Source organism: Micromys minutus, assembly GCF_963924665.1.
Source record: "Micromys minutus genome assembly, chromosome: 6".
NCBI classification, from domain to species: Eukaryota; Metazoa; Chordata; class Mammalia; order Rodentia; family Muridae; genus Micromys; species Micromys minutus.
In genome coordinates, this window is record NC_137975.1 from 47157003 (window position 1) to 47172475 (window position 15473).

Consider the following 15473-nt stretch of genomic DNA (forward strand, 5'->3'; position numbering starts at 1 on the left):
GAAGCTAGTGTTTCACAGAGGAAGCTCATACCGTTCCACAGGTGAGCAGTCACTTGAGATCGGTGGGTTATGCTTATCTTCAAGAATGTTTCGAAGTTTCTTGAAAATATTGCAAGCAATTTTTTTCGGTGTTGAAAACTTAAATGGGTTCAATTTGTAAACTATAACTAGGCTGAAGAACAATTGGCAGGAATGTGTTTGTTGAAAGAAAAGATAAGGTATTTGAGGAATTAATATTTCACCACTGGGAACTGACTCGAGGGCATTGTGCTTGGTAGAAAACCCTCTAGCCCTGAGCTGTACCTGGCTTCCAACGTAAATCTGATGTACGTTTGGTTAATGAGTTGAGTGGGCATCGGTGGGAGGGAAGCAAACCAGAACCGTTCACACTGTTCACACTGGTCTTTCTATTCCCGACGTTCACTACTGCTTCAGGTTTACACTCCATTTTTGTTTTTTAGGGAGAAGTAATTGCATTGGACAAAATATTGACTAAAGTAAAAAAATTAAAGCAGAATGCTTCACTATTAGGGCTTCATTCTATCCGGGCATTTTGCTTCGATGCAACAAAGGCTGTGAAGCTTGACGTGACAGAAGGTATAGAAGGTAACTGGAGTTTTCTTATTCTGTGTTTTTTTCTCATAATGTCATATACTCATTGGATCTTGATATAGGTATAAATGTGAAGTAACCAGAGTGTTAGTGTTTATATAATATTTAATGTCACGTGTCATGTCTGTGCTAATGCTTTAATGTGTTAATGTTTTGATGGCAAAACACTCAAAATTTACTCTTGACAACATTGAAATGCACTACATATCATTACTAAGTATAGAATCCCACTGTGTACTAGGATTCAAAGACTTACTCCTCCTGTCCAGTTAAACTTTCTAACCTCTCCATCGTATTACCTTGTCCTTTCCTGCCATTGGTGACCACTGTCTCTTTCTGCTTCAATATGTTGTACTTTTAACTTCCAGATATAATTGTCTTTTGGGGCCCGGCTTATTTTCACGTAACGTAGTATCTTCTGGATTCTTCTGTGATGTTGCAGGTGTCAGGCTTTCTTTTCAGGCCGAATAGTGTCACACTATATACATGCCCTACATCTTTCCATATCATTCCTTGTTGGTAGACACTTGAGCTGGTTCTGTAACATCTGTAGTAAGTAGTGTTGAAGTGAACATGAAAAGCACAGTTATCTGTGAGGAGAGCTCCCAGTCATATATGCCCACTGGTTGCCTCACCAACACTTTTATTACTTACTGCTTGAAGAACCACCCGATCTCATGAGTGGTTGTATTTATGTTCTTACACGGGACATGTGTGTTCTCTCTTCCTCCACGCTCTCCCCAGAGTATCTTCTGTTCTTTTGGTAACTGTCTTTTCACAGGGACCAGGTTGTATGTCTTGTGTTTCTCATTGCATTTTCTTGAAGGTTTATTGCAGTGAGCATCTCTTTCATATATCCATTAGCCACGCCACATGGCTACTACTTTGACTCTTCAGGAGCTGCCTGTGGTGGTGGGAGGAGGGTTACCAGGAGAATCATCTCTCTGATGATCAGTGAGTAGAATTAGTACTAGGCACTGCCTCTGGGGCATTACAGCTTCTGACACTGGGAGTTGAAAGTCTTAATTGTGTTGGTGTGGCTTTGTGTTATAGTAACAAAACTCATCTATAACAACTGCATTTTGATGTTTTTACAAAGTCAAATCTATATGAAGTATAAGCATTCTTAGCTTAGCCAAGCACTTGCTTAAAGGGAGAAATGATTTGTCTTTATCTTGTCCTTATTTACTATCTTGGATTATGGTGTTAATTTCTCATTTCACTTATATCTCAAGAGTGATTATCTCTAGATCTATATGCCCCGATAACAGATAATGTTTCTAATTGTATTTTATAGGGGCACCTCCATTCTTACCAGAAACTTTTGACCGAATTCTCCTTGATGCACCCTGCAGTGGAATGGGACAGAGGCCAAATATGGCTTGTACTTGGACTTTGAAGGAAGTGACATCCTATCAGCCACTGCAGCGAAAGCTCCTTAGTGTGGTATGTCATGCACCTTTGCTTTGAAGAAACTGACTGCTGCTAGTTCTGTGTTCAGTCTGCAAGACTATCATGTAGCAGCACTGTTCACTGTGGCCAAGCCACATGGAATATTTATCCAACCTTAAAAAGGAGTGGAATTTGGTATATACTACAATATGAATGTCTCTTGGAGACTGTGCTAAGTAAAGTAAACCGGACACAAAAGGAAACATTTTTGGATGATCTCAATTACAAAGTAATTAGAATCGGCAAATTCCTAGGAATAGAAAGTAGAACAAAAGGAGCTACGTTGAGAGAAAGGGTAGTTACTGATCAGTAGTTGCAGAGGTACACTTTGGGATGCTTGCACAAATGAACACTCAGTGTCATCAAATCATTTAGTTAATATCATATCGATTATGTTAATGTTTTGCTACAAGACAAGGAAGAGATTGGAAATACTTTGTGTTTTGTTGTTTGGCTTTAGTTCTCTGAGATAGGCTCTCGCTGTGTGTCCTAAGCTGGACTCAAGCTTTCAGTACTCTTCCCTCCGCCTCACAAGGGCTGTGATGCTCTGTATGCATCACCAAACTCACTTCTGGGTTTAAACAGAGGAGGCTTTTCTTTATGTTGATCCATCCTTTAAAATACACAGCTTCCTATAGAATGTTTCAGACGAGTAGTTAATCATAAACTTTCTACAAGTAAAACATCAACAACAAAAGCACAGTTCACTAAATAATTCATGCATCTTTGCTAATTGATGTAAAGAATTCAGTATAAATAAATTACTCTTTACTCTTCCTGGCTGAATTTAGTTATCAGATTAGAAAATCGTAAGTCTTATAGGCTAACACATTATTAAAGTCGGCATGATAACATCCAGAGTGTAGAAATGTCATGACGACTGAAAGTTTAATTGATGTAGTACATTACAAATAGAATATTTGAGAAGTCTTGTTGTTTTGTGAAACTTAGTAGATTTTAAAGCAAGAAGTACTTCTATTTTATTTTAAATTCAATTTTTCTTAGTTTTTAAAGTGTATCTTTTAAAAGTATGTCCAAGTGTATGTTTACTTGTGTGTATATGCACCACCTGCATGCGGGAGTGTGAATAAGCCAGAAGGAGGCCTTTGTGACCGGAGTTACGGGTGGTGTGACGGGTGTGAGAACTGAATTGAGTCCTGTGGACGAGCACTGAGCCCTCTTAACTGAGGAGCTGTCTCTCCAGACCCACTACAATGACCTTTGATGATAAATGGATTCGTTATTTCTCCCCTTTCCTCCAATAATAATTTATGCACAGCAACAATTAATGTGCTGTCATTACTCAACTCTAAGGTTGTCTTTGAGTACATTTCTGCTCATTTTCCTGCTGCCTCCTTTCATACACGAAGGAAGCACTAGTTGTGTATTATTTAAATACTTTCAGAATAGTCATCAAAGGACACACCTTTCTCAGGAAAGCACCGAGTGACAAAGGGACTCTTTCCAGACAAAATACACTTTGGCTTGAGGATGGAATTTACTGTTTTATTGTTTTTTTCCTTCTTAGGTCACAGTGAAAATTGAAATTCAGAAAGGATACTGAGAGTAGATGGATGGTTTCAGTGCAGAGGGCCAGCTGTCAGGGAGCATGTAGAGAGCAGAGGTCCCCCTTGTGTGGCTAGAGGATCACCACTGAGGGAGGACTCTGAGAGCAGGTGTATGAGACAGGGCTAAACACTGAGAAAGTGCCCTTTAGAATCTGACCTGTCTCCATTTGAGCCACGACTCCTCTACATTAGTGCCTTAGGTATGCTGAGTTCCAGCTGGAGCCATGGGGAGTACAATGCTGTCTAATAGGAATAGCTCATTGGACACAGTAGCCTGGAATCATGGTTGTTAAGGTTTCTTTGAGAAAGTCCATGTGAAAGCCTTCAATAGTAGCTGGCACAGTCACAACGTTTACATTTTTTGTTCTATTGTTAGAGATTTTATTTTTGAAATAGATGTATCAACTGTTATTACTAAATGTGTATAAAACTTACTTGTCTTGTTTATCTTTCATTTTTAAAATTATTTTATTTATTTACATTCTAGCTGTTGCTCTCTCTTCCAGTTCCCCCTCCCACAGTTCCTCATCCCATTCCTCCTCCTCCTTGCCTCTGAAGGGGTGTTCTGTCTCCCACCAAACCTCCCCCTTCCCTGGGGCCTTAATTCTCTCTAGGATTAGGCACATCTTTTCTTACTGAGGTCCAGGACCAGGCAGTCCTCTGCTATATATGTGCTGGGGGCCTTGGACCAGCTCATGCATGCTCCCTGATTGGTGGAGTGTCTGAGAGCCTGGTGTCTGGATTAGTTGAAACTCCTGGTCTTCCTATGGGGTTGCCCTCCCCTTCAATCTATTTTCTAGATTGGGTGTAAATATTATCTCAGTCAGATGCTGATTGGGCCTCAGAGGACGTCCATGGTGGGCCTCTCAGAGGACATCCATGCTAGGCTCCTGTCTATAAGCACAGCAGTAATCATAGCATCAGTAATAGTGTGAGGCCTTGGTGCTTCATCATGAGATGGATCCCAACTTGGGCCAGTCACAGGACAACCTTCCTTTATTTTCTTCTCTATTTTCTCCTTGTAGTTATTTTAGCCAGGAACACTTCTGGGTCAGAAATTTTGACTGTGGGTTATCTATCTCCTGAAGGTGTCTCTGAGTTTCCTTTCCTCATTGTTGGACATTTTAGCTAACATAATGAGACTTCCCATTGAGACCTGAGAGTCTCTCACCGGGTCTCTGGTGCTTTCTCGAGGGTCCTCCAACCTCCCATCTCTCATGGCTACATATCTCCATTCATTCTCCTGGCCCTCTGGACTTCCCTTTGCTCCCCCCAGTACCTGGGGGATTGATCCTGTTTTCTTTTCTCCCGGTCCCCTCTCCCACCCAGGTCCCTTCACATTGCCTCCTGTGATTATTTTGTTTACATTTCATCAAGACATAAGTATGAATTGTGGTTTATTTTGGGGATCTTTATATTAAAATTATAAACAAAAGTATGAGTTTGCCAAAAAAGAAAAAAAGGAAACAAAGATGTCTGGGTAGGGAAGGAGGGGCTGGGGGTGTAGATCAAGGAAGAGTTAAGAGAAAAGGCTAAATATATTGTATAGAATTCCACAAAACCTTGCAGGAAATCTCTCTTGAGCTTGACCAATATAAACTTCAGAGATGCAGCAGTTGGTAGAGAGCTGGCCTGGTGCTCTAGTTCCTTGTTGAGGTTTTTGACAAAATACCTGATGTAACAGTTTACAGAAGAAACTGTTTACAGTGGCACCTAGTTGAGAGATACAGTTCATCCTGGTGAGAAAGACATGGCAAGTGGAGCGTGAGGCAGCTGCTCAGAAGCTGGGAGAAGCAGGAGCCGGTATTTTACCAGTGCTTACCAGTTCAGAACCTCAGCCCATAGACTAGTGCTCCCTCAGTGTAGGGGTCTTACCACCCCCATTAACCCAGTCTCCACACTTTGTCACAGGCATGCCTCCTTGTCTCCTTGATGATTCTAGACCTTGTGCAGATGACTCTTAACCATCACTCCAATCATGCAGGAAGCCCTGAGTTAGAGTCCCAGCAAGACATATCTGATAGCACACACCTATGATCTTTGCACTCTGGAGATAGGCAGATAATCTTAAATTTAGAGTTATCTTTTGGTAGATGGAGATTTTGAGACCAGCTTGGGATATATGAGAACCTGTTTAAAAAGAGGAAAGAGAAGATAATATATTTGTGAGAAATTTATGTTAACATGGCAGCAGATACCCCAATTCTCATTAAATACTACTGAATGCAAAATACTGTCTAGGTTATAACTAAGAAAGCAGACAATCCATGTCATTCTCTTGAGCGTCTTCTCTGTCTGGCACTGCTGTGTTATATGATACTGGTCCTGCAGAGCAAACTGTAGAGTGACTTGAGGTCCATGGTGACCAGGAAGAGTGTTTTAGAAAGGGGACCTGTAAGCAACAATGGGTGGAACATCATGAAGGAACAAGCAGTGTACAGAAGTTTCTAATCTGGTACAAGGACGGCAAGTACCTGTGACATTGAGTATTATAGAAATACCAAGGCAGTGTTGCTAATATGGAAGGGCAGAACGGGAGGGGAGGTCAGTACGGCAGGAACACCTCTCTGGAGAGCTTTGAAAGCTCTTTCAGGACTTTGCTTGTGGAGATGAGAAGCAACGAGTGGAGAAGCACTACTCAGACTGGTGTGTGGAGACCGGCAGGGAAACAAGCAGATTTAACTACCATATAATCTAGTTGAAAGGTAAAGCGGCTGGGACTGGGATGAGGATGAGTGGAACATAGTCAAAACTGTGTGTGCGCTCTCTCTCGCTCTCTCTCTCTCTCTCTCTCTCTCTCTGTGTGTGTGTGTGTGTGTGTGTGTGTGTGTGTGTGTATACACATGTGTCTTAGTCAGGGGAGGAAAGGATTTATATTTTCCAAAAAAGTTTTTTTTTTATTGGAAATTCTCTGCATTTACATTTCAGATGTTATTCCTTTCTCAGAATCCCATCCCTCCTCCTCCTCCCATTGCCTCCATGAAGGTGCTCCCTCTCCCACCTCAGCTCCTTGGCATTCTCCTACACTGGGAAAATGAGCCTTCGCTGAACCAAAGGCCTCTCCTCCCATTGATGTCAGAAAGTGCTATCCTCTGCTACATATGTACCTTGGACCATAGGTCTTTCCATGTGAACTAATGGGTTGGTGTTTTAGTCCCTGGGAGCTGTGGTGGGTTTAGATAGTTGATCATTTAGTTCTTCCAATGGTGTTGCAGACCCTTTCAGCTCCTTCAGTTCTTTCTTTTAATCTTTCATTGGTGTCCCCATGTTCAGTATGATGGTTAGCTGCAAGCATCCTCCTCTCTGTATCAGTATGGCTCTGGCAGAGCCTCTGAGGAGGCATCCATATCAGGTTCCTGCCAGGAAGCACTACTTGGCATCAGCAATAGTGTTTGGGTTTATTGGGGGACATATGGGGTGCATCCCCAGGTGAGTCGGTCCCTGGATGATCTTTTCTCCAGTTCCTACTCCTCTATTTGTCCCTTTATTTTCTCCCATGAACGTTGTGTTTTTCCTTCTAAGAAAGACTGAGACATCCACTTTCTGGCCTTCCTTCTCTTTGAGCTTCATAAGTTCTGTGGATGGTTTCTTGGGTATTCTAAGCTTTTTGAGCTAGCATCCACTTATCAGTGAGTACACACCATGAGTGTTCTTTTGTGACTGGGTTACCTCACTCTTTTGTGGGCTACCTCACTTGGATGATAGCTTCAAGTTCTATCCATTTGCCTAGGAATTTCATGAACTCATTGTTTTTGATAGCTGAGTAGTACTCCATTGTGCATATGTACCACAATTTCCATATCCATTCCTCTGTTGAAGGACATCTGGGTACTTTCTAGCTTCTGGCTATTATAAATGAAGCTGCTGTAAACGTGGTTGTGCTTGTGTCCTTCTTAGATGTTGAAGCTTCTTTTGGGTGTATGTCCAAGAGTGGTATAGCTGGATCCTCAGGTATAGCTATGTCCAGTTTTCTGAGGAACTGCCAGAGTGGTTGTACCAGTATACAGTCCCACCAGCAATGGAGGAGTGCTCTTCTTTCTCCACATCCTCACCAGCATCTGCTGTCACCTGAGTTTTTGATCTTAGCCATTCTGACTGGTGTGAGGTGAAATCTCAGGGTTGTTTTGATTTGCATTTCCCTGATGACAAGGGATATTGAGCATTTCTTTAGGTGCTTTTCAGCCATTCAATACTCCTCAGTTGAGAATTCTTTGTTTAGCTCTGTACCCCACTTAATTTTTTTTATTAGATACTCTCTGTATTTACATTTGAAATATTATCCCCTCCCCCTCCACTGTTTTCATGAAGGTGCACTCACTCCTGGTCACCCTCTCCACCCCACTGTCTTGGCATTCCCCTACATTGGAGAAACCGTGCCTTCCATGGACCAAAGGCCTCTTCTCACATTGATTCCAGACACTGCAATCTTCTGCTACATATGCAACTGGTGCCATAGGTTTTTCAATGGGTGCTCAGTGGTTGGTGTTTTAGTCCATGGGAGTTGTGGAAGGTTTGGTTGGATGATAATGTTGTTCTCATGAGGTTACAACCCCTTTCAGCTCCTTCAGGTTTTTTTTTTTTCAGTAGCACCTTCATTGGGGTCCCTGTGTTCATTCCGCTGGTTTGGTGCATCTGTGTGACTCTGGCAGAGCCCCTGGAGAGGGATCTCTATCTGGTTCCTACCAGTAAGTACTTTTTGGGTTCAGCTATAGTGCTTGGATTTGGTGGCTGTATATGTGGTGGATCCCCAGGTGAGGCAGCCTCTGAATGATCTTCAATCCTGTTCTTCTGTTTGAGCTTCTATTTCCTCCTGTGTTTGTTTTGTTCTGCCTTCTAAGAAGGACTGAGGCATCCTCATTTTGTCCTTCCTTCTTTTTGGGCTTCATAAGGTCTCTGAATTGTTTCTTGGGTATTCAGAGCTTTCTGGGGCTAGTATCTGCTCATCAGTGAGTACACACCATGTGTGTTCTTTTGTGACTGGGTTACCTCACTCAGGGTGATATTCTCTAGTTCCATCTATTTGCTATGAATCTCAGGAGTCATTGTTTCTGATAGCTGATTGGTACTTCATTGCGTAAATGTACTACACTTTTTGTATCCATTCCTCTGTTGAAGGACATCTGGGTTCTTTCTAGCTTCTGGCTGTTTTAAATAAGTCTGCTATAAACATGGTGGAGCATGTGTCCTTGTTATATGTTGGAGCATCTTTGGAGTATATGCCCAGGAGTGGAATAGCGAGGTCTTCAAGTAGTACTATGTCCAGTATTCTGAGCAACCGACACACTAATCTCCAGAGTGGTTTGTACTCCATTTTTAATAGGATTATTTGATACTCTAGAGTCTACTTGAGTTCTTTGTTTATATTGGATACTAGCCCTCTCTCAGATGTAGGATTGGTAAAGATCTTTTCCCAATCTGTTGGTTACTGTTTTGTCCTTTTGACAGTGTCCTTTGCCTTATAGAAGCTTTGCAATTTAATGAGGTTCCATTTGTTGATTCTTGATCTTAGAGCATAAGATCTGTTCAGGAAAAATTTCCCTGTGTCTATGTGTTCTATGCTCCTCTTCCCTTTCTTTTCTAATAGTGTCAGTCTACCTAGTTTTATGTGGAGGTCTTTGATCCACTTGGACTTGAGCTTTGTACAAGGAGATAAGAAAGGTTTGATTTGCATTCTTCTGTATGCTGACTGACAGTTGAACCAGCACCATTTGTTAGAGAGGCTGTCCTTTTTCCATTGAATGTTTTTAGCTCCTTTGTCAAAGATCAAATGACCATAGATGGGTGGGTTCATTTCTGGGTCTTCGATTCTCATCCATTGATCTACCTGCCTGTGTCTGTACCAATACTGTGCAGTTTTTATCACAATTGATCTGTAATGCAGCTTGACGTCATGGATGGTGATTGTCCCGGAAGTTTTTTTTTATTGTTGATAATGGTTTTTGATATCCTGGGTTTTTTATTGCTCCAAATGAACTTTCAAATTGATCTTTCTAACTCTATGAAGAATTGAGTTGGAATTTTGATGGGGATTGCATTGAGTCTGTAGCTTGCCTTAGGCAAGATTTTTTACTAAAGGATCTCCCATAGTCATGGGTTGACCCTTCCAACCCATGACTATGGGAGATCTTTCCATCTTCTGGGGTCTTCTTTAATTCCCTTCTTCAGAGACCTGAAGTTCTTGTCATACAGATCCTTCACTTGCTTGGTTAGGATCACACCAAGGTATTTTATATTCTTTGTGACTATTGTGAAGGTTGTCAATCCTTTTAATCCTTTTTTTTTTTTTTTTTTTTTTTTCTCAGCCTGTTTGTCTTTCAAGAGAAAGGCTACTGATCTTTTTTTTTTTTTTTTTTTTTTTTTAGTTAATTTTATATGTAGCCACTTTGCTGAAATTGTTTATTAGCTGTAGGTGTTCTCTGCTAGAATTTTTGGGTTCACTTAAGTATACTATCATATCATCTTCAAATAGTGATATTTTGATTTCTTCCCTTCCAATTTTTATCCCTTTGACCTCTTTTTGCTGTCTTATTGCTTAGTACTATATTGAATAGGTAGGGGGAGAGTGGGCAGCCTTGTCTAGTCCCTCATTTTAATGGGATTGCTTCAAGTTTCTCATCATTTAGTTTGATGTTGGCTAGTGGTTTGCTATATATTGCTTTTAGTATGGGCCTTGGATTCCTGAACTTTTCAAGACTTTTAACATGAAGGGGTGTTGAATTTTGTCAAATGCTTTCTCGGCATCTAGAGAGATGATCATGCCATTTTTTCTTTGAGTTTGTTTATGTAGTGTATGACATTGATGGATTTCTGTATATTGAACCACCCCTGGGATGAAGCCTACTTGATCATGGTGAATGATCGTTTTGATGTGTTCTTAGCTTGGTTTGCAAGAATTTTGTTGAGTATTTTTGCATCAATGTTCATGAGGGAAATTGGTCTAAAGTTCTCTTTCTTTGTGGGGTCTTTTTGTGGTTTAGGAATGAATGTAATTGTGGCTTTGCAGAATGAGTTGGGTAGTGTTTCGTCTGTGTTTATTTTGTGGAATAATTTGGAGAATATTGGTATTAGGTTGTCAGTGAATGTCTGATAGAATTCTGCACTAAACCCATAAGGTCCTGGGCTTTTTTTGTTTGGGAGGCTTTTGATGACTGCTTCTATTTTTTTAGGTGTTATGGAATTGTTTAGATGGTTTATCTGATCTGATTTAATTTTGGTATCAGGTATCTGTCTAGAAAATTATCCATTTCCTCTAGATTTTCCACTTTTGTTGAATATAGGCTTTTGCAGTAGGATATGATATTTTCTTGAATTTTCTCAGTTTCTGTTATGTCTCCCCTTTCATTTCTGACTTGTTCATTTGGATAATCACCCTATGCCCTCTATTTAGCAAAGGGTTTATCGATCTTTTTGATTTTTTTTTTTCAAGGAGCCAGCTCTTGTTTTTGTTGATTCTTTGTATAGTTCTTTTTGCTTTCATTTGGTTGATTTCAGCTCTGAGTTTAATTATTTCCTGCCATCTTCTCATCTTTGGTGTATCTGCTTCTTTTTGTTCTAGAGCTTTCCAGTGTGCTGTCAAGTTGCTAGTGTGTGCTATCTCCAGTTTCTTTTTGGAGGCACTCAGAGCTATGAGTTTTCCTCTCGGTACTACTTTCATTGTGTAACATAAGTTTGGGTACGTTGTGCCTTCATTTTCATTAAGTCTTTGATTTCTTAATTTCTCCTTGACCAAGCTATCATTGAGTAGAGCATTGTTAAGCTTCCATGTATATGTGGAATTTTTGTTATTTTTGAAGTCCTTGGTGATCTGATAAGATGCATGGGATTGTTTCGATGTTCTTGTATCTGATGAGGCCTGTTTTCTGACTAATCACTGCTTCCTTTAGGCAGTTCAACTCCTAAAGCCAGGAGGTGTGTTGGTCTACAGCACATGTACAATAACTCTGGCAGAAAACGAAGAGCAAGTTGCCTGGGCCCTCAGAACATTCCCGTGCCTTCAGCTTCAGCCCCAGGTGAGAAGACCAACACTTTCCAGAGCCATAAGGGAAACCTGAATGTAGAGTACACTGGCAGCCATGGCGTTTTCTGCGATGCTGCACTCTGTTCAAGAGTGTTGATGTGTTTAGACCAACCATGGGATTCATGTAACCAGATGAGGAAGCGTCCCCTCTCTCTGCAATCTGGCATTGTACTAAACTGGGTCTGTTCCTGTTTATTCTACTTGCTATCACTAACTGCATTTCTAAAAAGTCCTTTTCTTTTTAGTTAGATGCATTTTGCTCACATGTATTTATGTATACCATGTGCATTTCTGCTGCACGGAATCCAGACTTTAGAGTTAGAGATGTTGTGAGATGAGCTACCACGTGTGAATGCTGAGAACCAAACTGGGTCCTCTGCAAGACTTTTACTTCCTCTCTAGTCCTGCATGTTTCTGGTTTTGCAGAGACTGAACATGTTTGCTTCCTGCCTCAGCAGACACTGCAGAATATCAAAAGGCTAGCCATGGGAACAAGCTGCAGCGGAGAGTCCCCTTTTACAGTTTTCTGTTAACACAGGAGAGTTTTAAAGCAGATTCCAGTTTGTTTTAGTGAGTACTAACCTGGCTTTTTGTTAGGATTTTTATTAAGACAGATTCAATTTTGAGATATTTATGTCTACAGAAATGCTAATATTTGGAGACATTGAGCATCTGATGTGGCCTCCTGTACAACTATAACAGGCAGTCACAACATGAAGGTTAAAACAATCTGTAAATGGTCCATGCACTGGGAGGTTAAGATAATTACATGGAAATGGAAGGAAGACCTCAGAGTTCTCATGGGGTCTGTGAGGACATCATGGAAGATCCTCCCTCACTGCCATGGATGATTGTTTTCTTGACAGTCCTTTCTTCCCCACCAGTGGTCAAACCACTGTCTGTGGACTTGATTTTTGGCATTAATGGTTTTCAAAAATTGCTGAATTCTTTCATATTCCTTAAAACCTTTATTTAGCTTCAGAACCAGGTATTTTTATACACACACTCAAGTATATGGAGTTAGATAAAGCTGCTTGCTTAGGTCATATGGCTGAAATACATAGAGCTATATTTTCATCTAATCATAATCTTCAGGCCTTTTGAAATGTCATAATACTTGATAAGCATGGTGGACCCTAAATAAATAGGAACTCCTTTATCAGGTGGCCACATATCACCAGCTACCCACTGCCCTCCAACTGACTTGTGCATCTCACAAAGGCAGGTGTACTTACGTTTTTGGAGAGATCACACTCACAAGCAGTCTGTCTTTTTTCACATAGCTACATAGAGGTAACTTACTAATTGTAGCATATTCAGCCATTTTTGCTCATTTCTTCCCAACAGGAACCACAGATCGGAGGAGAAGGAATGGTGGGGGCTGGCTTGTCACCGGAGCAATTGAAACAGCTGCAGCGATTTGACCCATCTGTTGTGCCGCTGCAGAACATGGACACTGATTCTCTCGGAGACGCCAGAAAGGAAGACATTATTTGGCTGGCCAACAAGGATTGTATAGGCTTCTTTATTGCAAAGTTTCTAAAATGTCAAAGCACAGAAGAGATGATTTCTTGGAAATGAAAATTCTGAATACTGTCTGCGTGTGGTGCTTTTTCTTACATCAGTGTGTTGTCAAGCCAACGGAGTGATGGCATGGTTGCTCAGGAAACAGGATGATGCTAACAGTTTCCCTGAGATCAGGAGGAGCAGTGCGTGTGTGTGTGTGGCCCTGGGGATGTGGGGGGCTAGGAAGGCATAATGAGCCTCATGCTTTATGAAAGAAAAGGAAGAGTTGCCTGTGGGAGTCTGTGATATACTTTGTTTCAACTTGTAAATATTAGAGTTTCTAATATCATACATACTAAGTCTTTCTAATGTGAAAAAAAAAAAAAAACAGTTTAAAAACAAAAGAATAAACCTCTAAACCTTTCAAGTGGTTATATAAAACTGGTTTCTGTTCCCAAGATGGTGGTAGTTTCTTCAGTAAGTTTTCGGGACTCATCATGACTGAGGTAAGTAGGCTTGTTACTAGAGTGAGTCTCTGCTTCTGTCTCTCTCTGCTTACTGATTCTCAATCTGGCTTCTTAATTTAAAGGTTTATTTCTGTACTGAGTATGTCAGAGGACCATCTTTGGAAATGAATCAGTTTCTCTCTTCTACCTTGGGTTTTGAGGCTCAAACTCAGACCCTCAGGTTTGTGTTACAAGTACTTTTCCCCCCACTGAACCATGTCACCAGCCATCAGATTGCTTTTAAATAAAGCTTGGATTTGTGCTATAGAATACGTTGAAAGGTGAAGTACAGGTATTTACTTTGTAGCTAAAAAGGCAACTGAGAGTACTCCACATTTCGGCTGTATTTTATCATCTTCAGGAACAGACATTATGCAGGCAAATAGAGAAGTGCTTGGTGAGGAGGAGAAAAGCAGTTACTGAGAGCTAAGACCTGGCCGGTCACTTTCTGCTGGGCCCCTGCTTTTCTTGAACCTAGGCAGCGTCACAGAGCACAAGCTCCAGGAGACTGTCTGATAGGTCAGGACAGAATAAGAGCTCTTCTTAATCAAATTTGAACTCAGCCTGGGGAAAAGAAGCAGCTCAGCGAGCCTGAAGAAGTGACCAAAGCATCCTGCTGTGCTGCCATTCTGCCTTCAGTGGTCCTGCTTTGTAGATAAACCATTAGGATTTCCAGTACCCAGCAGCATGGAAAATGCCTCGTGTGTGGAACACACCAGATTGGCTTGTTTTCTTCCATTCCCATCCTTCCAATTGCACAACTGGGACCAATTGCTAATCGTTTTTTTCCTTGTAGGTTTCCTGTAGGAAGGTCTCTCAGCAACTTACCGGATCTACCCTGACTGCAGCAGATCTTGGATCAGGTAAGGCCTTTGGGTGCCTTCTTCCTGGAGATCTCTTTGAATAACCCTGAGCTCTCTATATCCAAGTGCCTGTACCCGTATCTCTCAGCACATTGTGGCTCCAGTTTACTGTGTTATCTTGGGCTCACGTTTACACCTGGATAAACGAGGTCTCTCTCCCCCTCCCTCCATCACTTCTTCAGTGTAGATAGTCATATTATGGAATATGAAAAATTACCTTGAACTTCCTAAGATTCAAGTATATAAGCAAGCCTTTTCTATCCTTTATTCTGCATATGTCCAGGAGATGCCATTGTGACGAAAGAGAAACACCATTTCCATGAGGCACTTCTGTTTCTGGGACTCCATTTGGCCCCTCTGATTTTAAAATGTACTTAAGCAACTCCATGATCACTGTTTCCTTTCTGGCTCTCTGCACATCTGTATGTGCTAAGCCAGGGTGAGAATGGGAGAGAAAGAGCCGAGCAGCAGGCCTGCAGGGGGTCAGACTTTTTATCTGTTCTAGTAAATACCAGAGTTCACACAGAGCTAGCAAAGGAGAACCCTGTATATGTTCAGAACAGCAAAGACACAGAATGCTGTTAACATTTTTTCTATTAATATAAGCCATTTTCAGTGGGTTTCTTCCTTGACGCAAAAACAAAATCAGGGACATGTGGAAGGCTGTTAACATATCTTTTTAGCATGTTTTGTTTTAATATAGATTATTTCTATGAAGACAGGAAAAAGCATTTCTTTAGTGATCCATACATTTTAATTAAAACCCTATCTTAGATTTGTTTATATAGCAAAGTGAAGAAAAACAGTTAATAAGACCCAGAGTCAGCAATACAGCATTTACTGGAGTAAGCCCAGAACATCAAAGAGGAATGGTGTTGTGTTCCCAGCACACAGGGAAGCTGTCGGTCTTTTTAAAAATGAAGTAAACTTCTGAATATGAATTTGAATT

At 41.0% G+C, this 15473-nt stretch overlaps 1 protein-coding gene across 2 annotated transcripts in view; it reads left to right on the forward strand.

Moving 5' to 3' along the window:
* NSUN6 (NOP2/Sun RNA methyltransferase 6) overlaps positions 1-13316 on the forward strand; it is a 37243-nt gene extending 23927 nt beyond the window's left edge. For both annotated transcript variants that reach the window (XM_080918042.1, XM_080918041.1), the window contains 4 exons: positions 462-606; positions 1910-2058; positions 11516-11641; positions 12997-13316. In XM_080918042.1, coding sequence (XP_080774168.1) covers positions 462-606; positions 1910-2058; positions 11516-11641; positions 12997-13230 — 654 coding nt within the window. In that variant the 3' untranslated portion in view covers positions 13231-13316. The remainder of the gene's footprint in view (positions 1-461; positions 607-1909; positions 2059-11515; positions 11642-12996) is intronic.
* Positions 13317-15473: the final 2157 nt, after the last annotated feature.